Here is a 26,973-nt window from a genome sequence, read left to right as displayed (position 1 = left end):
TTTGCGCATTGCCCCGATGTCTGGTTCTGCCTCATGTGTCCCCTTCAATGACACACAAAATATACCACCTGATTTTAATTAGGAAATTACATGTAATTGAGAGCTTATCAGAAAGTTTTTCCTAAGCAACAGTGTGTCCCAAACCCTCTATTAAGATATATTTTTATATATACACACACACACACCTACTATGTTCGCCTTTAGGGTAAGTAACATTATGTAAATAGTAGAAAAGAAGGCAAACAATAAGTTGAAGGACTTGACAGGCAAGAAAAAAAGAGGAAGAAATGCAGTGAAACTAGTCTATACCAAAAATATTAATTAAACCTCTCAACATCTTTCTCTTCTGCCAAATTATCCTTGTTTCCATCATGTAAATTCAGACCAGGGTTCTCCAAGGGGGTCAATATTGACCTCCAAAGGTTGATGGGCCTATCCAAAGCCATATTTCTTAACTTTTAAGAAGGGTGGACTTCAACTTCTCCAATTAGCCATGCTGGCTGAAGAATTATGGGAGATGAAGTCCACCAAACGGAAAGTTGCCAAGGGGTGAGAAACACCAATAAATTGATAAATGGCTGCTAATCGATAGGAGCAGAATGAGCCTGGAAAAGCATGGAGACTTACAACTAAAATGTACTAATCTTCAACCACCTATCAGTGCCTTGATACTATTTTTATGTATCCTTTCATTAATGATATCCACATTCAATTAAGAAAGTGTTAAATTTACATTTTTCATATTTTAAATCTTCCTTATTTTTACAGCCATTATTATTTATTATTATTTGTAGTACTTGTCACTAAAGTAGTGTTCATTACATTATTTTCTTATACATAAATGTTCGTGGGTCGATGAATAACCTGAAGTTCATCTGAAGGTGAAATCACTGAGTTGAAAAGTTGGTGGACCTCTCTATACACAATGCGCCATCCCCACTTTATATTCTGTGTATTGTTTTTAAATTTCCCACCTCTCTTTTCCTGAGGTATTTTTTTCCAACTCATCTCAATCCCACCTTCCCAGTCCTTTTTTAATAAAGGTAGTCTTCAACTTACAAACATTCGTTCAGTGACCGCTGGAATAACAATGGCACTGAAAAAAAGTGACTGATGACTATTTTCCCCTTACAACCATTACCGCATGCCCATGGTCATGTGATCAAAATTAGGAGGCTTGGCAACTGGCATGTATTGATGACAGTTGCAATGTCCCAGGATTCTGTGGTCACCATCTGTAACCTTCCTGGCCGGCTTCTGAAAAGCACAGTCAATGTGGGAAGCCATATTCACTTAAGGACAGCACCATATTCACTTAACAACTGCAGTGAACTGCTTAACAACTGCGGTTAAAAAGTCATAAGAGGAGGCACAACTCACTTAGCAACTGCCTTGCTCAGCAACAGAAAATTTGGGCTTGATTGTAGTCATAGGACAAGGGCTACTGTACATGTATGCCCTTTGTCCATCTATTCTTATTCAGTCTCTCTTTATGAGGTAAACCACCTCTCCATTCCCTCTTGCACCATCCACATTCATTCAAAGTCCATTCTTTCTTCATCCTCTCGCTTCCTGTTTAACCACGAGCTTTCCACGGAGTTTTACCTCATGGGCATTTCTCGCTTAATGACCAGTCGCTTAGTGGCCCTTGGCAGTTGCAATGGACCCCCCCAAAAGGGACTTAATCAGAGGTGGTATTCAGCAGGTTCTGACCAGTTCTGGAGAACCGGTAGCAGAAATTTTGAGTAGTTCGGAGAACTGGCAAATCCCACCTCTGACTGGGCCCACCGCCACCTGTTCTCCGCCTCCCATTGAGTCCCAGCTGATCGGCTGGGTCTTCTTTGGTTGCCCTGCACAGGAGAATGGAGCTGGAAAGCATGTGAGTGGGGTGGGGAGGGAATGGGGATTTTGCAATATCCTTCCCCTGCCACACCCACAGAATCGGTTGTAAAAATTTTTGAATGTCATCACTGGACTTACGGACCCGATTTTGAAGTTCTGATGGCTGCCAATATCCCCATCACCTGTGGTCATGTGATTATATTTTCAGTGCTTAGCAACCAGCTCGCATTTACGGCTGTTTGCAGCATCCCACTGTCATGCCACGGTTGATTTTTTTGTTTTTTAAAAATACCTGCCCATTGTGGACAATGCATTTGCTTAATGACCCTGGCATTCTCTTAACGCAAAGGTCGTAAAATCAGGCACCATCACAGGGTGACATGTTTAACAATCACCAAAACATACAACTTTAATTCCAGGCTCATAAGTCAGGACTACATGTACTAAACTCCTAACACCCAATTCTCACATCTATATAATGACACAAGCAGAAATGCACTCTTGTGACATTTGCTCTTTTAACACAACAGTAACTTTGCTCGAGAGCCCATTACTTTTCTACCAATATTTGCACTTTTTTTTTTTCAAAATGTCTCCATCCATTTATCCAACTTGAGAGAAAATTTTCTACTCGGATAAGGAAATTCATCTACCATGAGTTGGGCAATTTTGAGCAAGTAAACTGACATCCTGAGCTGCTGAAAAAAGAAGGGCTATAAATTTAACAGACAAACTAATTGTTCACTGCATTTTTGGTACCAAACTATCTTGCTTATTTTGGCAAGAGGTCTCTTCAGCTTTCTGAAGAAGGAAGGAAGGAAGGAAGGAAGGAGGAAGGAAGGAAGGAAGGAAGGAAGGAAGGAAGGAAGGAAGGAAGGAAGGAAGGAAGGGACTTTGTTGAATTTTTATTTTAAATTCATGTTTAATGCTATTGAAATTTTATTTTTTGTATTTCTTATCATTCCCTTCAACATAACTGACAGATTCCGAACATAGGCGGCTTAAATTTGTAGTTAGCATTCTTAAAATGGCAGAGAAAGGGTGTTTCCAGTTCAGAAGAATGTTATCAACCCTTAAATTTCTGCACTTGCTTGCAAAAAAGAAGCCATCAAAACTTGCCTCTCCCACTGTAGTCTGGGTTGCCACAGCAACAGAGGTCTTCCTATGCTGCTGCTATGGCAACGGGTATGGGCTAGCATTCAAGGAGACCCACTGCTGTCATTCCAGTTTAAGAAACTCTACCCTATATTTAAAGGGAGTGAGATTTCTGAGGAAGTTGCACCATGTAGGCGTATGTGTGTATGTGTAGAGAGAGAAATAATGACATCCATTGCAGCAAGATGGCTTCCCCACCCATGCTGAGGTCTTGTTTTCTGCATTTCAGAGGCAAATCAAGGAAGTGTTGGATGTTACACCTAATTGCACTCAAGTCTTTTGTCTTTGCTCACTCTTTTCTCACTCTCAGAAACATAGTTGTATGACTGGTCAGAGAATGGAGAATACCCCACTTTACCAGCAGATGGAGTACCAACCTTGGTCAACATTTGGATGGGACACCACCAAGAGATCTAGAGTTCTGGGCTAAGCTAGGAAATATCCTGGGGGATGGCCAAAGTGAAACATGTCTGTATAATTGCAGAGGAAACAAAGAGGTTTTGCTCAACAAATCCCCCATAATCAATCTCAAAATGGAGATTCACTTTTTAGCTTAGCAATCTTGTGGACTAGAAACCTCTGCACATTCATTACTAATTTGACATGTAAAACAATCTACGCCTCTCAACTTCCTTTCCCGTTTTCAGAGTCTTGCCCATTTGAACTTCCCAAAATATCCAGCAAGCCATTTTCTGCCTCAGTTAGAGACACTGCAATGGAAAAGAGGAGGTACAAAACTTGTCCAAGATGTTGTAAATTGTCACTTCAAGAAGGAAGGGGAAGACAAACTGACATTGACATTCTTGGAGTCCAATGTTATATCGGGTGGCAGCCCCAGGTTGATTAAAGTAGAGTTAGATTTGGTTAATATTTGGATGAAAGACTACCAGGAGATCCCAGGGTCGGTGGTTAATCTGGGATTTGGGGAAAATGTCCCAGGTGCCACTGGCAAACCTTTTCTATACAGGTAGTTCTCAACTTATGATCCCAATTAGGACCAGAATTTCCGTCGCTAAATCAAGGCAGTTGCTAAGTGAGTCATGGCTGATTTTATGACCTTTTGTGCCAAGGTTGTTAAGCAAATCACTCTAGTTGGTAAGTGAATCACATGGTTGTTAAAGTGAATCTGGCTTCTCCCATTGACTTTGTCAGAAACCAGCTGGGAAGATGGCAGGTGGCGATTTCGTGGCCCTGGGACACTGCAATCATCATAAATACTTACCAGTGGTCAAGCACCCCAATTTTGATCTCATGACCATGGGGTTGCTACAATGGTTGTAAGTGTGAGCAGTTGCAAGTCGTTTTTTTCAGTGCTATTGTAAACGTCGAACAATTGCTAAATGAATGGTTTTAAGTCAAGGATTACCTGAGCAAACTACAGGGCCCCATTCCTGCAGTCACTTAAGAACCAACCTCTAGTACAGGGGTGTCAAACCCGATTTCATTGAGGGCTGCATCAGGGTTGTGTTTGACCTCGGGGGGCTGAGGTGGGCAAGGCCAGGGTAGCGTGGCCAGCTCGACATCACTTGTGTCAGGTGTGCCTGTGGTGGCCCAAGAGCTCTGCCTGTGAAAACAGGCTCCCAAGCTCCGTTTTCAGCTGCCAAGGCCTCATGCAACCCTCTGCCAATGAAAACGGAGCTCCCGAGCTCCGTTTTCACGGGCAGAGGATTGTAGGAGGCCGTGGCAGCCAAAATTGGAGCTCGGGAGCCTGTTTTCGCTGGCAGAAGCATCGTGGCTGGTCCTTCGCTGTTTCCAGGGCGTCTCCACGGTCCAGATCTATGTACCCCGCAGGCCAGATCTGACCCCCAGGCCTTGAGTTTGACACCCCTGCTCTAGTACAAGAAGACTGCAACTTTTAGATTATCTTGGGCAAAATATGAGCTTTAAGGACATATCTGAAAAGGAAAAAAAAAGGCTTTTCACTGTCCATTAGCTACATCCACGAAGTTGAGTAGGTTCTCTACCCTTGAAGCAGAAATTCTAAGATTTTTTATTTTTTATTGTGCAGATAGAAAACTTTTCACCCCTTCTGTCAATTTGGGAACAACAAAGGACCACACAACTTTGCAAAGAGAAAGCTCTGTGCATCAGGATCATCACTACTTTAGATGGCTTTCATTCAAAATTATGGAGGAGAAGCTCTACCCAGGGCTGTTAGTGACAACAGCTAAAAGGAACCCCCATATTCAGATGAAGTCTACCTGCTCTGCGCCTGTCTGGAGATCCACAGCTGGAAAAAGCTACAGCCTTCCAATACTGCTTGCTGGAGTATTTTAAGTACCCAATATAGGAAGTGGGACCAGGTTCTTGGGCCACACTGGTGGGGTGGAACCAGAGGGAAGAAAAGTTTGGATAACAAAATGTGCCCAAGAGAATGAATGAATGAATGAATGAATGAATGGTACATGAAACCAACAAAGAGAATATTTATGGCTCAGGGCTGAAATGAGGGATCATTGGTGCTCTCTGAGCTTGCTTGTTTTCTTGAGGATATTTCGTTTTATCTAGTTTGGATAATGAAACATCTGTCAGAAAACAACCAAGCGCAGGGAGCACCAAGGACCCCTCACACATGAAACTGTGTTCCAAGTAATCATGGATTCTTTAACAAGCTACAAGCAGCTGGTAAATAGGGACTTCCTTTGCAAAACATTTTTTGACAAAAATGAAAAACCCTCGTTTCCAAGTTGTGCTCAATTCCTCTGTTTTGTTTTGTTTTAAACTACCCTACATATTCGTTAATTTGAAAAATTCTCATTTTAGTGTTTTTAGTCTAGTTACTTATTTATCACTTTTTAATTGCTCATAATGTTATATTTTGTATGGTTTTGTTTATCAAATCCATATTGGTAGCTTTTTTTCCTTTTAATAAAAATGATATAGCAAAACACATAAATTAACAAGAAACCAATTCAAGGCATAGCTGTACTTTTAGTGAGATTGCGGAGTATGTTCTTTTTTAAATGGTTTTAATATATTTTTAAATTGTTTTAATGTTTTCCTAGTGATTCTTGTGGTTAATTTGGGGGGTAATTGTGTTGCATTATTTTATCTTTTTAACTGTTTAAGCCATTCAGAGTCACATAGGAGCTGTGGTGGCGCAGTGGTTAGAAAGCAATATTGCAGGCAAACTCTGTCTACAGCCAGGAGTTTGACCCTGACTGGTTCAAGGTTGACTCAGACTTCCATTCTTCCGAGGTCCGTAAAATGAGGACCCAGATTGTTGGGGGCAATAGGCTGATATTGTAAATTGCCCAGAGAGTGCTGTAAAGCACTATGGAGTGGTATGTAAGTCTAAATGCTATTGCTGTGCTATATGTGAGATGGGAGAGCTATACAAATCTACAACAACAACAACAACAACAACAACAACAATGATGATGTAATTTAATATATTATAACAAAACAAAAACAAAACAAATAAAAAACTGTACAGAAGTTCTGGGCTTGTCAATTTTTTTATATTATTGGCGGTGGCTTCTGCTGATCACTCTCTTTTTGATAAGGGTTTGGGCTTGGCTACCTCTGATTCTGTCTATCCTGGGTAGCCTAGCCTTCTTAAGTGCTGCTGACAAAGGTCAATAATTCTGTATTTTAAAAATAAGGAAGATCAAAAAGCAATTATAGTGTCGCAGGATGGAAATGGTACCCCGAAAGAGAAAAAAAAAGCACACGATGATGGTTCTTGGCTCCAAGTCCATAAAAAAACAGGAGATGTAGGCAAGAATTTGATCAGAAAGAAAAGATGATGATGATGATAATTTAATAATCTTGACTGCTTGACTCCCAGCAACTACAAATGAAGAAACTGCAATAAAACAAATGAAAGATGGCAAGGGTGACAGACCAGGTAGAACGAAGCAAGGGGTCCCACTCTCCCAGGGGCAAAGGCCTGGGTGAAAAGCCAGGCCTTTGTGGTCTTTCTGAACCACATCCAGATCTTGCCTGGGAGAGGGAAAAACCTCATTCCAGAAGGCAAACACTGCCAGGGAGAAAATGTGCTTCCAACTCTGGAAGGAAAAAAAGGGTTCCACCGGAAGGCATGGTTATAAAAAAAAGTAATAGATTGTATAGAGATGGACAGGCTAACGATGAAAATAAAAGACAGAGAAGATTCAATTTATTATAGGGCCTGGATGCCTGGTATGAGTGGTTTAGAAATAAAAAGACAATAGACAGACAGGAATCCGCGATTGTGCGCGGTTTCTGCCTGGGCTCGCCGCTGGAGCGCCCCGAGCCAGCTGGTTTCGGGGCTAAGCCACCCCGTAGAGGTGGTGAAGAAGGGGGAGACTGCCAGCAGGGTCGAGGAGAGCCGCATCTCTCCTCAGCTGGTCAAACTACCTTTCCTGAAGGCGGTAGGAGCGGTGGTCAGAAATGGCCACCTCAAAGAAGTACTCAACCGGAAAAGAATGTGCAGGAGGAAGATAAGAAGTGAAAGTTTTGGCTGACCGGGCTAAGTTGAAAAAGCAATAACTAAGGTACCCTGGAATTTTTAAATTCTACAAGAAATAACATCGCTCCCAAAGAAGAATCGGAAGCAGCGAAAGAAAGTGAAAAGGGAAAGGTTTGACTTTTTTCTTCTTCTCTCTCCTTCCTTATATTGACAATTAAGAATAAGAAATTGGAAAAATCCGCTTTGGCACCAATAGGCAATTAAGCTGAAAATATAACTAAATGCCAAAGGGACAATAAAGATTTCTGGACATTAAAAACTTTTTTTTCTATAAGCAGGAAGGGAGAGAAAAAGAATAAGGGCAGGATCTGGAAGAGGGAGGAGACTGCCTGGACTTTAAAAGAATCTAAAGTAAAATTTCAATAAGACTTCTAAAAGATACATTTTAACTGAAACTTTGCAACTAAATAATAACCCCAGGAAGAGAAAGTGGGGAAAAAAAGGAAGAGCAAAAAGAAACAGTTTGTGTGTATTTGGATTACTTGGTGACTTTTGGATTTTTGGCTATTATATTTGAATGACTAAAATCAATTGGGTGGTTGTTTAAAAATTTCTACAATGGCATTACTTTTGGATGAATTGAAAATGGAACTTAAAAAGTACAAAGAAGATGCGCAAGAAGGGAAGGGTTCCTTTGGCTTCGTTTTTCAATTCTTAGAAATGGAGATTTGGAACTATGAGAAACAACAAGAAAAGACTGCAAAACAAGAAGACTGGGACAAAGAAGAAGCCATCTTTAATGAACAAGTAACCCTATGTGGGGAAGAAAAAGGAAAGGGGGGAAAGAGGATGGAGAATCTAAGACTTAAAAAAACAACCAAAGAAAAGAAAAATAATTCGAAAAATAAGTATAATACTGGAAAGCAACAGAAAAGGGGAATACAGAAGAGGGAAGCAGAGATAGAGAGACAAAGGGGTAAAAAGGGGAGGGAGAAGAAGAGAGGGAAGAAGGAAAGGAAAAGAAGTTACAAAGGTCCGGAGCAAGATATAAAGAAACAGGTCCTATTTAGAGACAATGGGTGAAAATTTAATTGAAAGGGGGATTCTGTAAAGGTACATGAGATTGTGTTGTTATATTTGAAATAGAAATAACTTTAGAAAATTGGAAACAACATATGATTAGAATGAGGGATAGAATGGTTAGTGTAACTTAGTGAAATGTTTGTGAATAAAGTAAATGAAATAAAATAAATGAGAAAATTGAATTAGGAAGGAATGGGAACACTTTAATTAGTTAATGTTTTATAAAATATAAGTGAAGAGGGGGGAATTGATTATGGAAAGTTTATAATTGTTCCCATAGAAGTATGATATTTAATTGAAAAGTAACGTGAAAAATCTTAAGACTTTAATGAATATTAATATTAATGATAGAATTGAATTGGAATGGAATGTTGTTTTAACTATATACATTTATAAAAAAAAATTTTTAAGAATACTGTGTGTAGTTTAAGAATGTACCAAACAGAATCTGAATGGAAGCTATGTATTATATTGAGTGTTATAACTTTAGGCGAAGAATATAAAGGCGTCATACTCCAATCAGTAACTACAGGAGAAATTTTGTTTAATGAGAAAAGATAATAGATAATTGAAACAGGACAGACGAAAATATAAATATAATGATTTGAATTGAGATGAAATAAATACAATGAAATTGAGGAAATTAAAAGAGGGGAGAAGCTATGTAGAAAATGTAAAATTGTAATAAGATATGAAATAGAATATAAAAATGAGCATGAACCTGAAATTGTGTCTGCACGAAGAAATGTACCCAGGATTATGCTGCTTTCAAAAAAGATGTTTTAATTGTGTTTATTTTCTTTTTGTGAAAACTCAAATAAAATTTACAAAAAAGAAAAAAGAAAGAAAATAAATAAAAAGACAATAAAATGGCAATTAGGAAAAGAATGAGGGAATATGTAAATAAGTAAATATACCATGGAGAAGATTGATATGTAATGATAAAAGATTGATTTATAGCAAGAGTAAGATGCAATGGTAAAGGAATAAGTAAATACATATACTGAAAAATGTGAGGAGATGCAAAAGATGTCTTGATGTTGACAATAATGTATAAAGTTTTATTTTATGTTTTTAAAATTTGAAAACTTTAAAATGTATTAAAAAGAAAAAAGAAAATTTGCTTCCAGAGTCCCAATAAGATGACATTGTTTAATTAATAGGTTAAATGTTTGAATATGGTTTGCTTTAGTATAAATGGGACTGGGAAGGGGTTTTGCTTAAAGAACAATGGTGACAAAAATTAAGAATTATAAAGGGATAAATAATAGAAAATATAAATTAAACATGGATTAATGAATGACTATGAATTATACAAATCATTAAATATTGCAGATATGATGAGTAATACAGAATTTACAATAAAAGAAAGGATGTTAAGAATGTAGAGATTGACACAAAAGAGTATATGGGAATATTGAAGAATTAAAATTAAGATTGATAAAATGTATTAATACAAAATTATATAAGAAAGTCAACAATATTAATGTCATATTATTGCCATATTTTTTAAAAAATGTAAAACACTCTGGGACCACAATGTTCACACTATGAGTTGTCTGTAACAATTAAAAATAATAAAAAATGTACTTGAAAAAAAAAGATATTGTTTAATTGAAGGAATGCAGAATACCAACCAACCCAGCAGAACTGAATCAAGATGGACAAATGTTATGGGAGACAGGCCGTTCCTCAAAAAAAAGAGAACCTGATAATCTCCGAATGTGGACTACTTTCCCCTCTTTGATAGCCCCATTAAGATACACCACAACTTGTTTAACCTAGACTTTCACAGTTATGGCTGATACCCAACACTCTCAACCCTGGAGATTTAGGGCATCAACATCCGATACTCTTGGAGAGGAAGAGCTCTTCCCTACAACAACATCTTTAAAATACACACGCTGGCATGCAAACTTGCACGTGTGCCTCCTCTTCCCCTTACTGGAATTGCCCAATTTTTATGGAATGTATTTTCTTCAGAGGGCAGATTTTATTTTCTTCTGAACGCCTTCTGCACCAATGAATGGAACATTCATTCAAGATTTTTTTGGGGGGTGGGATCCTTTGCACAGATAATATAAATGTTTGCATGCAACCCCTCCTTTAAGGAGCAATGAGTGATCTGGGCCTTTTAAAGCCTCCACTCTCTGCATCAGTCATTATTCAAGGGCCAGCCGGTCAGGCCAATGGTAGGTCAAGTGATTTCTCTTCCTACTGACTCATAAGCTTCTCAAAGCTTTAGCCTTGCTTAGTTTTTTACAAAGAAGTCATTTCTGAAATGCAGTTTGGCTTTCCTTACTGACACCATTTCTTGCAAGCTATGCAGGCAGAAAGCAAATTGAAATGGCCACAGGAAAAGGGTTAACCGTGGGGCTCGCACTGTTGTTGCAAACACCCCCTTGTTAAAGTGAGAGATATCAGCTCCTTCCTCTGAGTTAGAGAGAAAAAAATCATGTCTAGCTTACTCAGTGCCTAAGATCTATTAGTTACTAGAAACAAAAACAGCAATTAGCAAATTACTGAGCACGGTCCTGCTGGGTATTTGCTCCTTGGAAAAGGTGTTCCTAGACTCCTGGCGTTTTGCTCCCATAGCCTAACCCAGCTCTCCTCCTACCACACCTGCACGCTTGTTTTTTCACCACTAAGAAGATGGAGGGAAACAAAGTGCAAGGAAGCGAAGTGTAAGCCACCCAACCCCTCACCTTACTGCCTCAGCATCCTTTTATCACTTTGCACAGAAACTGGGAAGGTGACCTTCACAAAACCAGCCACAGAGACAAAAAATAATAATAAAGTCAGAAATCTGCACTTCTCCAAAAAGGGATTTTTTTGGAATAAGAAAAAAATATATTACACTTTTGTTTTTACAATAGGATAAGTTTCTAGTCCTTAGGCACAGCTGCACGTAAAACATGAGGTCAGAAGTGTAGTATCTTTTAACACCAGTATAGATTTTTTAAAATAAAAAATGTGTTGCTTGCCATATTTATAAACTAGCTCGATACCTGTGCTTCACTACGAAACTATGTGGTCGGTCTTAGTTTTTTTAGGAGGAAAATAAGGGGGAAAAATTCTGCCTGTGCCTACCAGCATCCATCGGTATTCATCTGGCTAGCTTCCTGTCAGTGTGTGACAGAGTTGAGGGATGTTTGGAAACTGAAACAGTATTTGCTATATGAGCAAGGAGACAGCAAGGAGGCTGGGCACGGCTTAGCTCAACTGTTCTGTACTAAAGCTGCTTGCTGCTGTGAAACTAAAACTGAAACTCCTCTCCTCTGCTTATGTTTTGCATTTGGAACTGATTTCTTTTCAGGTGAGGAGGGTGAGTAGAACTCCTTAGCATCAGAGCATGTTAATAGTAATATATTTAATACTAATGCTCTGATGGTCATTTTGAAAAATCCTTTCTTAGTGAACACCTAGAAGCCAAGAGGAACATACCTGCCAAATTTCAAGTTTGTAGGCTTTATGGTTCTGGAGATTTAGTGATGATGCGTGAGTGGTATTTCACTTTTACATATATAGATTAAAATAAGTGAGAAGATACAGCCTGGTATCTTCTTACTTATTGGGGTGAAATACAGAATTACTTCTCTTAAAATTCCTCTTCCAAACATCTATTTAAAATCATCATTTTTAAGGCCTTAGTCAGCTTTCAAATCCAGCTCCATCATGGTTGTGATAAACCTGATTTGGTTTTTAAAATGAAAAAAAAAAGGCATTATATGAAAACATTGCACATAGAAAATAAGTCCTGTAAACTCTCATTTCACCTGTAAGAAAACTGGAAAGGATGTGGTATAAAACCACCTTTGGACTGCGCAGAGGTTTGTAATGAAGAAAGTATAAATACATCAAACAAAAGGAACTCCATTTGAGAAGGCAGGCCTAGATTTAAAAAAAAAGCATTTTAGATGTTTAAAAACACTATCAAGAGGAAGTGCAGAAAAAAACATTAAAGTGAATTATAAATTATATAAAATTGGATAAAAGTGTGGAAGCAATTTCCAATTTCAAACCCATTATTAAGATCAATATTCAATATGAATCAAAATTCAGAATTAGCCTATATAATATATATTACAAATCTGAATGACTATTTAACAAGTGTCTATCTAGTTTAAGAATTCTGTTCTTATTTAATGGACCAAAATTCCTCAGTTGGAATAAGCAAGTCCAAACTTTTATTTCTTCAACCTAGACGGTATCTTTCCTTCCACTTTAACTCTTTAAAATAAAAAAAAACACCACCCCCCCCCTTGTGAGAGAAATTATACCAAGCAATTATAGTTCAAGTTTTTAAAGCTTGAGTTTTAGAATTTAAGCTTTAAAAAAATTCACAGCATTAGCACTGAGCTCCCTCAATCCCTTAAAATAGTATTAAATCTAGATTGTATAGAAAGATACTGTTCCATCTTGTTTTTACAAAATAAAGATATTTGGTTGGTAATGTAAACCAATTTTCTCTAACTGTCCTACCACATAGGTTTCTATTACAGTTGTGCAATTGCAATTCAAATTATTTCGTCCAGTAGCTGTCCCTTTATTTAAAAAAAAATCATGAAAATATTGGTGTCTTTCACATGAATTTGATTTTATGCCCATTTACCCTTTCTCCCTCCATCTCTGACTAACACAGGTAATCCTTGAAATGCAACCATTCATTTAGACACTTTTTGAAGTTACACTGCACTGGGGAAAAAATGACTCACAACCATCACAGCATCCTCACAATTACATGATTAAAACTGGCATGCTTGGCAAACCAGCATATGTTGCTGTGTCCTGGGGTCATGTCAGAGGTGGTATTCAGCAGGTTCTGACCAGTTCTGGAGAACCGGTGGCGGACATTTTGAGTAGTTCGGAGAACTGGCAAATACCAACTCTGACTGGCCCCGCCCCCATCTATTCTCTGCCGCCCATTGAGTCCCAGCTGATTGGCTGGGTCTTCTTTGGTTGCCCTGCACAGGAGAACGGAGCTGGAAAGCAGGTTAGTGGGGTGGGCAGGGAATGGGAATTTTACAGTATCCTTCCCCTGCCACGCCCACCAAGCAACACCATGTCCATCAAGCCATGCCACAGAACCGGTAGTAAAAAATTTTGAATCCCACCACTGGGTCATGTGATAATCATTTGTGACATTCTTAGTGAGCTTCTGACAAGCAAATTCAATAGGTCATTTGCTTAATGACCACAAGATTCACTTAACAACTGCAGTAATTCACTTAACAAGGAGGGCAAAAAGGTGGTAAAATCAGGCATTGCTGATTTGACAACTACCTCGCTTAGCAACTGAAATTCTGGTCCCAGTTGTGGATGTAAGTTGAGGACTACCTGCACTTTCCCACCAATATCGGTCTAGTCCTAGATTTACAATAGTTCATTTAATGACCACTCAAAGTTACAATGGAACTAGAAAAAGTAACTTACGACCGTTTTTCAGTTACGATCTTTCTAGCATCCCCATAATCACGTGATCAAAATTCAGATGCTTGGCAATCGTTTCATATTTATGACCATTGCTGCGTCCCAGGATCATGTGATCCCTTTTGTGATCTTCTAACAAGCAAAGTTAATGGGGAAACCAGATTCACTTAACAAACAGGTTGCTAACGTATCAACTGGAGTGATTCGTTTAATGACGGTGGCAAGGAAGGTCGTAAAATGGGGCAAAATTCACGTAACAAATGCCTCAGTTAGCAACAGAAATTTGGGGCTCTATTGCGGTCATAAGTCGAGGAAGGAAGGAGGCAGAAGTTTTGAAGAGGCTGACGAAACATCTTCTATAACATCAGAGGAGCTTAAGCAATAATTCAGAAGGAAAAGCTACAGTGCCAGCTCCTCTCTATACTATACCAAAGCCTTTATTTCAAGCATCAGTAATCTTATTATACTGAAAGAGACCTCTGAGGATTTCAGCTTTCTCTCAAGGCCATATAGCAGAGTTGTGACCCTGGAAATTTTGCAGGTCCAAATTCTCCATGGAAAGCTTTCCGTTTCAATCTACTTGGGTGGTTTCTTTGAATATGATATTTCATTCTTCCTTTGTCTATTAGCCAATATTGTCAAAGTTCTCATTTTTTTAACCACATAAATAATTTCTTTAAAGGCTTCAAATCTTGTAAACTAGTCTGGATGGAATTTTGGTTCCCGTTCCAATAATGCAGCCCACATTCTTGTGCCTGATAATAATGAATAGTCTTTAACAGGAGCAATATTTGTTTGCAAAGTAAAAAAAAATCTGGATTTTTCATTTGCAAATAAATTTGTGAAACTCTGGCTTGGTGATCAAATACATCTGAATTTGACTGACAACTGTCAGAAATGGTGTAGAGCAGGGTTGTCCAACCTTTCACCTTCCCTGGGCCACACTAGAAGATGAAAATTTGGTTTGGGCCGCACATAATTAAATAAAATAATTAATTAAATTAAATAATTAAATTAAATTAAATTAAATTAAATTAAATTAAATTAAATTAAATTAAATTAAATTAAATTAAATTAATTAAATTAAATTAATTAAATTAAATTAAAAAAATAACAAAATAAAATAAAATTATTATTTATTATTTATTATTTATTATTTATTAAAATTATTTATTTTTATTTTATAATTTTCCGGCCAAATTTTGCAGGGTGGGGGGAAGAAAGCTCGCCCGCCTCGCGCCTACATCTTCTCCTGCAAATGCAGCAGCGGTGGCGGTGGCGGGGGCAGAAGTAGCAGCGGTGGCAGCGGCGGCGGGGCAGAAGCAGCAGCGGCGGCGGCAAAAGCAGCAGCGGCGGCAGCAAAAGCAGCAGCGGCGGCGGCGGCGGGGGGCTGAAGCAGCAGTGGCGGCGGCAGCGGCAGAAGCAGCAGCGGCGGCGGCGGGGGGCAGAAGCAGCAGTGGCGGTGGCGGTGGCAGAAGCAGCAGCGGCGGCAGTGGGGGCAGAAGCAGCAGCGGTGGCGGCGGCAACAGCAGGAGGTGGCGGGGCGGGACTTTTGGGCTGCGGCTGCCCGCCTTTTCTGTTGCTCGCCTCGCCCGCCTCGCGCCTACCTCTCCTCCTGCAAATGCAGCAGCGGTGGCGGCGGGGGCAGAAGCAGCGGCGGCGGGGGGGCAGAAGCAGCAGCGGCGGGGCAGAAGTAGCAGCGGTGGCGGCGGCAACAGCAGGAGGTAGCGGGGTGGGACTTTTGGGCTGCGGCTGCCCGCCTTTTCTGTTGCTCACCTCGCCCGCCTCGCGCCTGCCTCTCCTCCTCCTCCTCGCTGGATCTTTTATGAAGGTTGGGGTGGGCGTTGGGCCGCATTACGAGGCGACCTGGGCCGCATGCGGCCCGTGGGCTGCGGGTTGGACAAGCCTGGTATAGAGTCTCCTGCTTGGGCAGGGTGTTGGACTAGATGACCTACAAGGTCCCTTCCAACTCTGTTAATCTGTATTCTGAATTTATGGTATGACAGCAGTGTTCCAATATCTCAGGGGCTGCCACAAAGAAGAGAGGGTGAACCTATTTTCCAAAGCACCTGAAAGCAGGACATGAAGCAATGGATGGAAACTACTCAAGGAGAGAAGCAACCTGCAACTAGGGAATTTCCTGACAGTGAGAACAATTAACTAGTGGAACGACTTGCCTCCAGGAGTTGTCAGTGCTCTAATATTGGAGCTTTTAAAGAAGGGATTGTTCAAACTTTTGTCTGAAATGGGTTGCCTGCTTGAGCAGGAGGTTGGACTACAAGACTTCCAAGATCCCTTCCAACTCTGTGATTTTGAATTGGGTTCTGTAGGGTAGGACCAGATAATTCACCGATCATCTTCCTGACAGCGTCTTGGTTTGCTTTCCAGCAATTGTCAAAAATATATGACATTAGATTTGTATTTAACAGATAATCAGAGTTGGAAGGGACCTTGTAGGTCATCTAGTCCAACCCCCCGCCCAAGCAGAAGAACCTACACCATTTCTGACAGATGAAAGTCCAATCTCTTCTTGAAAGTCTCAAGTGATGGCACTCCCACAACTTCCGAAGGCAACTTCTGTTCCATGGGTTGATTGTTCTCACTGTCAGAAAGTTTCTCCTTATTTCCAGGTTAAATCTCTCCTTGTTCAGTTTCCATCCATTACTCCTTGTCTGGCCTTCAGATGCTTTACAAAATAGCTTGACCCCCTCCTCTCTGTGGCAGCCCCTCCAATATTGGAAGACTGCTATCATGTCTCCCCTGGTCCTTCTCTTCACTAGACTAGCCATGCCCATTTCCTGTAACCGTTCTTCATATGTTTTAGTCTCCAGTCCCCTCATCATCCTGGTTGCTCTTCTCTGTACTTTTTCTAGAGTCTCAACATCTTTTTTGTAATCTGGTGAACAAAACTGGATGCAGTACTCTAGGTGTGGTCTTACCAAGGCTTTGTAGAGTGGTATTAGTACCTCCCTATTTGTGTGTGCGTGTCTTCAAATCAGTTTTTTTGACTCTGGGGGACTGCCTGAACAGGCCTCTGTGATATTCTTGGGGTTTTTTTGGAAGTGTTTTGCCATTGCCTTCTTTTTAGGGTTGAATGAGAGCAGCTGGCTCAAAAATTACTCAGCTGGCTTTGCAGTTAAGGCAGGACTAGAACATATTGCCTCCTGTTTCCTAGCCTGGTGGCTTAACCTGTTTTGTGAGAGTATTTTGAATAAACATTGCTATTTGCTTTTTCGTTTTTAATGTTTAAATGTATATTTAGGGAAACTGGATTCAAATTGACCAAGTAAAGTCTTTTGAACCATTCCAACAGTTGTTCTCCCGTATTATTTTCTCAAGATATACAGGTATAATTAATGAGGAATATTAGTAGTTCAGGGATGAAATGTGGGGTCCTTGATGCTCTTTGAACTTGATGGTTTTCTTGCAGATGTTTTCATTACTCAAACTAGATAACATACTACTGATGGGATGTCACCCATTTTAGTAAGGAAATATCTGCAAAAAACAACCAACCTCAGAGAACAAGAAGGACCCCTCACAGGTACAATTTTATATATTGGTGTTTTTCAAACTTGGGGATTTTAAGATATGTGGACTTCAGTTTCCAGAATTCACCAGCCAGCATTGGGAAACGATTAGTGAAATGCCTTTTTTAAAAAATGTATATATTATTTTTTTAAACCAATATAATGAAGTACTTTCATCTGCTTTATTCCTTCCAAAAGCAAGGAGCTTTCAAAAATCTATTCTTCCATTACATCAGACATTTTAACCAATCGCTCATGGCAAAAGCTTCCCTGCTAGGCTGGACTGAATTTGGGTTCTGCTTCCAATGTCACCCAAATTTTTGAGCCTAATAGTAAGTGGAACAGGCTAGCCAGAATAATATTTCTGATTTGAAGTTATCCAGAAAAACCCACAATTCTCTATAGTGCTTGAGAATGACAGGATTGGTAGCTCAACACACCTGAAAGGCAGCAATATGCAGTAATGTTAGACCAGTTTGTCAACATTATGAACGTACAGATATGTGGACTTCAATTCCCAGAATTCCCCTTGCTGGCTAGAAGTGAATAATAAGTGAATAATAAGTCACTGAGTAAGATTTCCTCCACTCTGGGGTCTGCAGCGTCAAACAGTAAAAGCTAATGTTTCCAGTTTTCTCCCTTAACTAGGTTAAGAAAAATCTACCTGTGTTCTCACTAATAATTAGTGTCAGGATCTTTACAGACATTTAAAAGTGAAAGTGATTCTTTCTCAAACCTGTTTTCTTGCACAGGATGCATTGGGGGGGAAAAGAGAGAGAGTTAGAAGAATTCAAGCTGCTAGACTATTTCTCCTTTAAAAACCATATAGGCCATGTATTTTAGGGTGGAGATTTTCTAATTTTCTTTCTAATCCCATGATCCAGTTTTAAGTCTCTTCACTGATAACAGGAGACCTTCCTGCTGGCTGTTTACCTGAAGGAGTTCCCAAGTCTTTATCAATCTGAGAACCTACTGTCATAATCAGTCAAAGAGACCCTACATTTGGTTTTATGTTATTATTATGGTTCATCACACTTAGTAAGCCAGATGTTTAGACTGGATTTGGCAATTTTTATCTACTTATCGAGTCCTTCCCAAGGACCTGGGATAGGCAGTAATTGTTTGATGATGTGAAAAGTAGTATTGCAGGATTATTATTACCTTTATTGTCAAGGTACAGCATGTGTGCAATGAGATTGGATGGAAACTGTTCCAAATATAGCCACTTGGTCAATGTTGATGGTGTTCAAGTGATGCTCTGATTGTTTTGGGAGAGGACCCAGGGCACCTATTACTATTATTATAATTAAAATGTATTACAGCCACCCGCCCTAAAAGTCTCCAAGCAGCTTACAACATCCAAACCAGTTAACAGCAAGAAACAAAACAGTTGCTGGACTATCTTAATAAAAACACAACAGGGGCTTCACAGGACATATTAAATCCAGGCCTGGGAACATATTAGACCAGTGATGGCTAACCTATGACACGCATGTCACTCGTGACACGCCGAGGCACTTTGACTGACACGCCTGTTGGTGTGGGGAAAACCTGCACATTTAGAGGCTGCCTGTGCTCTGCTCCAATCCCTGCTCCCTGCTTGTTGCGTGGAGGCGTGGTGTCACCGCTGCCGCAAGATCTTTGCAGCAGAGAACCAGTTTTAACCGCCATAAACTGAGGTTTGTCAGTTTCATTACCTCAGGAACGCTACAGGAGGAAAGGAGATCCATGAGGTTCACAGCCCTGTAAGGTGGCCTTCCGATCCCCACATCCTGCACCTGCAGCCCTGAGACCAGGGAGACGAGTTTCACAGCCCTGTGTGATCACCCCAGCCCAGTCCGTCATAAACCAAATTATTGATATTTCTTGAAGTGACACACGACCCGAGGAAGGCTACACTTTTTCCCGATTTTCGACACACCAAGCTGAAAAGGTTAGCCATCACTGTATTAGACATTAAAAAGCATCCTGGGTCAACATTAAGTTACAATATATGCTAGCAGGGACCCACCCCTAAAATTGTAAAGGCATAACCTTTGAATTTCTTGTCCCAAAAGTGCTTTTTCCAAGAGGCAACAGGACTTTCTGGTTTTTCTTTGAAGACGTTTCGCTTCTCATCCAAGAAGCTTCTTCTGAAGAAGCTGAAGAAACTTCTTGGATGAGAAGCGAAACATTTTCAAAGAAAAACCAGAAAGTCCTGAGGCCTCTTGAAAAAGCACCTTTGGGACAACCGTGGACCTGGGTGGTTGAGAATCTCTTATCATTCTACACACTACTACTCCTTGTAGTATGTTTCAATTTTAAGTGGGACTCAAGAGGATTGAACTCAATGTCCTGGACACCGAAAGCAGAGGAAGGATCAGTACATGGTCAAAGGGGTTTAAAACAATCCCAAAAAAGAAACCAGGAGGAACCCTAAAATTCCAGCTTCCTGATTTTACCCATGGTGACTGGTCATTCTTCAAATTTGATCCTGAACAAACCAAGCCAGAAAGTACTCGGACCTCTCTTGCAGTGGTGGCTAGGTGACTTTTGAGGAACAGAAAGCAAATACTGGGGTTTTTTTTTTAAAGCTGCAGAGAAGTTCATTCTCCCTAGTCCCTTGAATCATTCAGGACAGAGGCTGAAACCAAAACAGAGGCCAGGAGCCCCAGCTGTCCAATCCAACCCAAGAACTTCCTTGCAGGTTCAGACTGGAGGATCTACCCAAGATGGTCAACATCTGACAGCAGCAATTAGAGCAGGGGTGGGCAAACTTTTTGGCTCGGGGGCCTCATTGACTTTTAAAATTTTGACGGGCCGCCACCTGGTGTCGAAATGCCTGTCATTACAAGTCAAAATCAAATGAATGCAATCATTCAATCATTCACATCAAACCTTAATTCTGTACCAATCTTGGGCGGGTCGGATTAAAAAGACCAACGGGCCGGATGTGGCCCGCGGGCCGTAGTTTGCCCACCCCTGAATTAGAGGCTAGTTTTTCCACCAAAGCGCTCAGTAAACATTCCAGACTTAGTTGTGGGCATGTAAGAAACTCTATACTTCTACAGTCTCTGCTCCCCACACCTTTCCTTCTTAAGAAACCAGTTTTGCCTTCCGGTTGCATGGCTTCGGCGGCAGCAGGAATTCGCGACAGCTCGCGATTCCTGCTGCGCTTGCTGCCAAGGTGCCCCCGATCCAAATGGGTCTGGGGGATATGGCTGCCCTGTAGAGGCAGCCGAAGAGAGAGGGGATCCGGACAGGGGTTTGGGGGTGTCGCAGACCCCCTCCCCGGCTGGAAAAACCCCTTTTTCCCAAGGTGGTGGAGCGGCGGTCAGTGATGGCCGTCACAAAGAAGCCTGCAGCCGGGTAAGATTTGTGCTGGAGGAAGCTGGAAAAGTGAGGGGGCTGACTGAGCCGAGACAACAACAACTTTTAAGTATCCTGTAAACTGAACTGCTTGAATTGCCTGAAGAAACCAGTTTTATTCTCTGCCTGAGTCCCAGCTAGGTGGCATAGAAGGATGGGGGAGTTTGACTAGGACGACGCTTCCTCTGCATTTTCTCTTTCTCCAGCACCTGTTGCTTCCCTCTACTACTCCTCCAATTCGCCACAATTCTGCCTTTCATCATAGCAGCCTTTATGCTCAGCAGGAACGCATCACGTACTCTAGCTATGTTTTGGGAAGGCAAAGAATCCAGGGCCTTGTACCACCTTTTCCAATGGAGAAATTGTTATTCAAGGGAATCAGAAATCGTGAATCAACAATTTGGGGGGGGGGGAGAGAGAATGAATAAGAATGTGCATATATGTGTTATGTATGTGTATGGGTAGACATATATATATATATATATACAGGGGAACTGGAAACAATGGGACCACCATTACCACCAATGTACAGTATACTTTTGGGCAGAGGTCTCCAAACTTGGCAACTTTAGCTGGACAATTCTGGGAGTTGAAGTCCACAAGTCTTAAAGTTGCCAAGTTTGGGGACCCCTGCTCTTGGGATTTCTTAATAATCTCCTGTCCTAACAAATCCAATCCAGATTAGTCTTTTAAATTCAACTAAAGTCAATTAGGTGCCTCTGACTGCTGGGATAGCTGCTTTTCATTACTAGTTTAATTAGTCCATTTAGAATTATGGGGACTAGAAATGGGATTGTAGGCTGAAGGTCTAGTGGTTATGGCACCAGGCTAGAAAGCAAGAGACCATAAGTTCAAGTCCCGCCTTGGCTATGACAACCTATGATGGGTGTCCTTGAGCCAGTCCCCCTCTCTCTCTCAGCCCAACTCACCTCACAGGGTTGTTGTTGGGAAATTGGAGGAGAAAGGTATGTTGGATAGGTTTGTCACCTTATTTATAAAAATAATAAAAGGCAGGAAATAAATAAATTTATATATCTGTATCTATTTACTATACGTCCACCTAGGGAATCAAGCATGAAACCATGGCTTCATGATCAAGTAAATCTGAACTGGGATAGAGGCTGTCCTTGTTTGGTGACCACAACGGACCCTCAACTTGGTCGTTAAACAAAGCAATCTGAAAGTGAAGCCCCAACTGTTTACAATCTTACTTCAGCTTTTCTTTGCTTTTACAGACTTGTGAAGGTTGTGAACACAAGGACGGTTGCAAAGTTTCTTTTTTATCATCATCCTAGTCACTAGGTGAGGACTACCTGAATATCCAGGTCGTCTGATGCAGCACATCTCATCCAGGAGGTAGGTCTTCTGCAAAGAAGGATCAGATCACCTTACCAAAAAATGTCTCCTGGTTTCTAGCCTGGTACCTTAAAATACTGCTGGCCTTGTTAAAAATCGTAACAGGCCTGAGCAAAACTCTCTGATTTCTGTAGATCACCATTTTCAGATTTCAGTTCTGCACAACTAGGAGTTTCCCAAGGGCATTTTAAATCAGTTTTGCTATTTCCCAATTCACCGTTATTATTTTTAATTTTTAAAAAGGGTATACTGAGGGAAATCTGGATTAAAATTGATGAAGGAAAATATTTTGATTATAATAGTTGTTTCCTCATGCTGGATGGGGAATTTTGGGAGTTGAAGTCCGCACATCTTAAAAGTTGCCAAGGTTGAAAACACGGCTATAAATGATCCCTCCCAACTCATTTGAACTTATTGGGGCTGAGAGAAAAATGGCTTATTTCAATCCTGATTGCTAAATGGGCCAAACCTTAGGGTTTTTGAATGAAGAATACAGCACTTCAAACGTACTAGCATCCAAGCCTCTTCTAGAAGACCATGGCACACACACACACACACACACACACACACACACAGACAAAAGGCCTCTGAATCTTTCTCTGCCCTCTCCCACTTCCCAACACAACCAACACAACGCGATGACCAGCTGGGCCCACTCCATATGCGCAAAGGCATTCTTCCCGCTTATTATACGCACATAGGTCGCTTAATGTTCATTTATTTCTTCTCAGGCCGCGCAAAAATTGGATTTCGGGCCAAGGCCTCCCCACCTTCCCACAATTCTGGGGGGAAAAACCCCAAACCAATGTGATCTAATGGCCCATTTCTTCCTCGCCAAAGCCTAGTCAGTAGCTTCGTTGCGCTACTCCGCAGTTTTCGGCTTCTCTCTCCCCCCCCCCCCCACTTCCCATCTTGAAACGCAATGACACGGCCGATTTTGATTTCCCCCCCCCCCTTCCTACCTCATTTCGACCCGTCTTCACAGTCATGCACGACCGGCAAGGCCAATTTCCTCCACTCCGAGCAAAACAACGCAAAGGACCAGTAATACCCTTCCTACACGGTCTCTTTGCACGCATGCAACACACACACGCGTGCACACCACATACGCCCCCCCACACACACACTTTTTGGCTCCCAGTAGATAATCCACCTTCCCAGAAGAGCTCCCTTAACACGGTGCAGTACCGGATTTCATCCCCCCACCCACCCAAAATGGGGAAACACCCTTTTCTTTCCCCAAAGCAATTCAATAAATAATTCCCGGGCAATTCCAAGCATGGGTCATCTTGGCTCCCTTGCAGTGTCCTCTCCCCCCACCCCCACAACGAGGCAATATAACGCAGCGAGCTTTCCAGATCTCCCACCCACCTCCCGCATGAAAATCCCCTCCTGATTTCCTCGATCTGGATTCCACTGACCCGAAAGAGGTAGCGAGAAGCTGCGCGGCGCGCTAGAGTCCAACCGGCGGCGCAAAGGAGAAAAAGCAGCGCCTCCGTCCAGGCCAGCCGGGCGTTCTCGGCCCACGTCCGGCGGGACAATTCCCAGCCACAATCTGTGCAGCTCCGCAGCGCCCCGACTAAGCTCCGGTAACTACGCCGCACCAACTGCTCGTAGCTCGGCATAGGCTCGGGCGCCTGCATCCTTTTCTCCGGCCACTCACGGCTTCGTCGCGCAAGCACGAGAGCGGCAAGTGCAAGGCTGCCTCCTGCTGCAGCCGCCCATCAGCGCGCGCCGGTCCCACACCAGCTGTTTGCAGCTGGAAACAGCGGCAGGCCCGCTTCTGCGCACGCGCGCCAAACGCCGCGCAGAAACCTGAAGAGGGGGAGGCGAAGCCCGCGCGCGAGCGACCTTCGCCGGCCGCTAGAGGGCGGGCCCGGCAACGCCGCCGTTGGAAAGGATGCGCTTGTCAAAGCGCCCGGCGGGGCTGACTGGCGAGTCAAGGCGCCGGTGGATCGCAGCCCCCTGCAGCGCAAAGCTGGTCGCGAAAGATCCTGCTGGATTTAAGGCGGCTTTGCTGGTGATCGTGCACGCGTTAGGCATGCATCGGATCGCGGCTTCGGGAAGCAGCTTCTTCGACTCCAACGCAAGAGGAAAATCCGCGATTACATCGGATTTAGAAGACGATCTGCTCTGCCGGGGTCTCCCAAGATTTCCCGGCGGCTGCATTGGAATCCAGTCCGCTTTCCGGCTCCGAAATCCTCCCGAGAGATGCGAAACCTAACGAAGGGGTTCAGGTACGAGCTAACATGCTTCCCTGAGGCTTTGATTGTAGAGCTGCGTGTGAACCGGGAGGGGGACGGACGCTTCGCTTTGGCGAACTGCCCTCTTTAGTTTAGTTTCGGGCGAATGCATTGCTTCGCCTTCAACGCTGAGCGGGGAGATTCAGCGGTAGGTGAACCTGGAAACGTCCGACCCATTTGGGAATGGGTGCAAATGTCCCTTCCCACCCCCGTTTCCGAATTCATAAAAAAATTACTTCGCGATATAAACAATGGGCAGAAGTCGAACGATTGTAAAAATAAAAATGTGTTCTAAAATAGGGCTTGGAATTCTCTATTTTGTATGCTTATTGGGGAAGGGAAAGAAGAGGTATGCAGTAGAAATGCAAGATCTGTTAATTTATGTGGGATTTATAGATATAGATAGAAGATAGGTAGGTAGGTGGATGGATGGATGATAGAGGGGCAGACAGACAGAGATAGAAACAGAGACAGGCAGGCAATGAGATTAGATAGGGAGAGAGAGAGAGAGAGAGAGAGAGAGAGAGAGAGGGAGAGAGGGAGAGAGGGAGATCAGGGGTCTCCAACCTTGGCAACTTTAAGACCTGTGAACTTCAAAGCTGGCTGAGGAATTCTGGGAGTTGAAGTCCACATTAAAGTTGCCAAGGTTGGAGACCCCTGGTTTAGATCCCTTCACAGGTTGTGGGCCATGTTTGGGTCTGGTTAAGTACTTGAGGGAGGTGCATGCCACTCGTGGAAATCTACTACAGTAGTCCTCAATTTACAACAGTTTATTTAGTGACAGGGGGGAAAAAAGCTGACTGAGGAATTCTGGGAATTGAAGTCCACAAGTCTTAAAGTTGCCAAGGTTGGAGACACACACACACACACACACACACACACACACACACACGTGTAGGGTCTCCTGTTTGAGCAGGGGGGTTGGAATAGATGACCTACAAGGTCCCTTCCAACTCTGATTATCTGTTAACCACAAGAAATAACACAAAAGTGTTGGCAAGTTTTCCTCTGGGTGAAGAATATGATTTCATGCCCACAGCAACAAGTCACTAGCCTCAGCTCTTCGGCCTCTTGGAAGTTAAAAATTGGAAGTTTTTTTCAGCTGGAATGGAGCTCTTGAAGGTCACTTCCTATCTAGAGACTAAGAGCTTGAAAAGGGGATGTGAATTCAGATGCGGAATACATTTGGGTTTTTATGGTTCATTCAAACAAATTGATTTGCAAATAACTTAAAGTTTTGAAGATTCCATTAGATCAGTGTGCTGTCCAGACAGTATATAGTTAATTGGGAATTGGGAACTGTTCCCCTTAAGGTAATGCCTCATGGGAAATGTAGTTATTGCATCATGGGAAATGTAGTTCATGTCATGTGGTCACATCTGTAATCCTGATTGGTCATTGAGTTGACCCTTGGTTGGGTTGGGGGAGTTTCCATTATTCTTGCTTGGACCCCAGCATCGTGCTGGTGTCTCACCTTTTGGTCCATCGTTATGGGATGAAGATAACTATCTTTTCACACTATGAAGTCAACGATGCAAAGATTTGGACATTAGATGAATCTCGACATAACTGTGGATGCCTTGTGATCCAATAAAGAAACTTTGTATGGAAGCCTTTGTAGAGTTTTAACTGCTTATTTTAGGCATCTTTTGGAAGATAAATAGAGACAATCAGTGTTCTTCAAACGTGCCCCTTTGAAGATGTGTGGACTTCAACTCCCAGAATTCCTCACCCAGCAGGGCTGCCAGGCAGAGGTGGTATTCAGCAGGTTCTGATCAGTTCTGGAGAACCGGTAGCGGACATTTTGAGTAGTTGGGAGAACTGGCAAATCCCACCTCTGACTGGCCCCGCCCCCCTCTATTCTCCACCTCCTGAGTCCCAGCTGATTGGCTGGATCTTCTTTGGTTGCCCTGCACAGGAGAACGGAGCTGGAAAGCAGGTTAGTGGGGTGAGGAGGGAATGGAGATTTTACAGTAACCTTCCCCTGCCATGCCTACCAAGCCACGCCCACCAAGTCAAGCCACGCCCACAGAACCCGTATTAAAAAAAATTGAATCCTACCACTGCTGCCGGGGGAATTCTGGAAGTAGAGGTCCTAATCTTAAAGTGGAAAAACACTGCATTAGACCTAAATGTGAATGGGACGTATCAAATGGCGAAGGGGTTTTTCTTTGCTGCCTCCAACATCTACTACATGGAAGTTCATTAAATCAAGAGTTTATTGTACAAATGTTGGACAAAATAGGACAAAAAACACACTGATGTATCTTCCTGCCTTTTTGTGGGTTTCTTAAGCAATTTAAATCCTTCCAGGTGCATTGGAAATTGATGAATAGTGCTGATATTGATGAATAGGATAACACAGTAAAGCCTCCCTTCATATTAGGAACGGCTCATCTCATGCTCTTTTGAAATATCCGGATTTTTTTTTAAAAAGGACTTGTTCATCTAATTTACCATATAGTGTAAGGATATAAGTGTGAACTCATAAAATAATTCTATGGTCTTTTAGAGTTGCCAACAGAAAGGGATAGGGGAGCAGTACGATAGCTTGCAACCGAAACTGCATTCCATAAATGTTTTCAAAGATAGT

At 41.9% G+C, this 26,973-nt stretch overlaps 1 protein-coding gene across 1 annotated transcript in view; it reads right to left on the bottom strand.

The window, feature by feature from the left end:
* CERS1 (ceramide synthase 1) overlaps positions 1–23,954 on the bottom strand; it is a 49,000-nt gene extending 25,046 nt beyond the window's left edge. Inside the window, exon 1 of the mRNA XM_026687624.2 lies at positions 23,559–23,954. Coding sequence (XP_026543409.1) covers positions 23,559–23,780 — 222 coding nt within the window. The 5' untranslated portion in view covers positions 23,781–23,954. The remainder of the gene's footprint in view (positions 1–23,558) is intronic.
* Positions 23,955–26,973: the final 3,019 nt, after the last annotated feature.

The sequence above is a fragment of the Notechis scutatus genome, chromosome 1 (assembly GCF_049901735.1).
Source record: "Notechis scutatus isolate UNSWTSFEM ecotype Mainland chromosome 1, rNotScu1.2, whole genome shotgun sequence".
Taxonomy (NCBI): domain Eukaryota; kingdom Metazoa; phylum Chordata; class Lepidosauria; order Squamata; family Elapidae; genus Notechis; species Notechis scutatus.
This window is presented reverse-complemented; position numbering and strand designations above follow the sequence as displayed.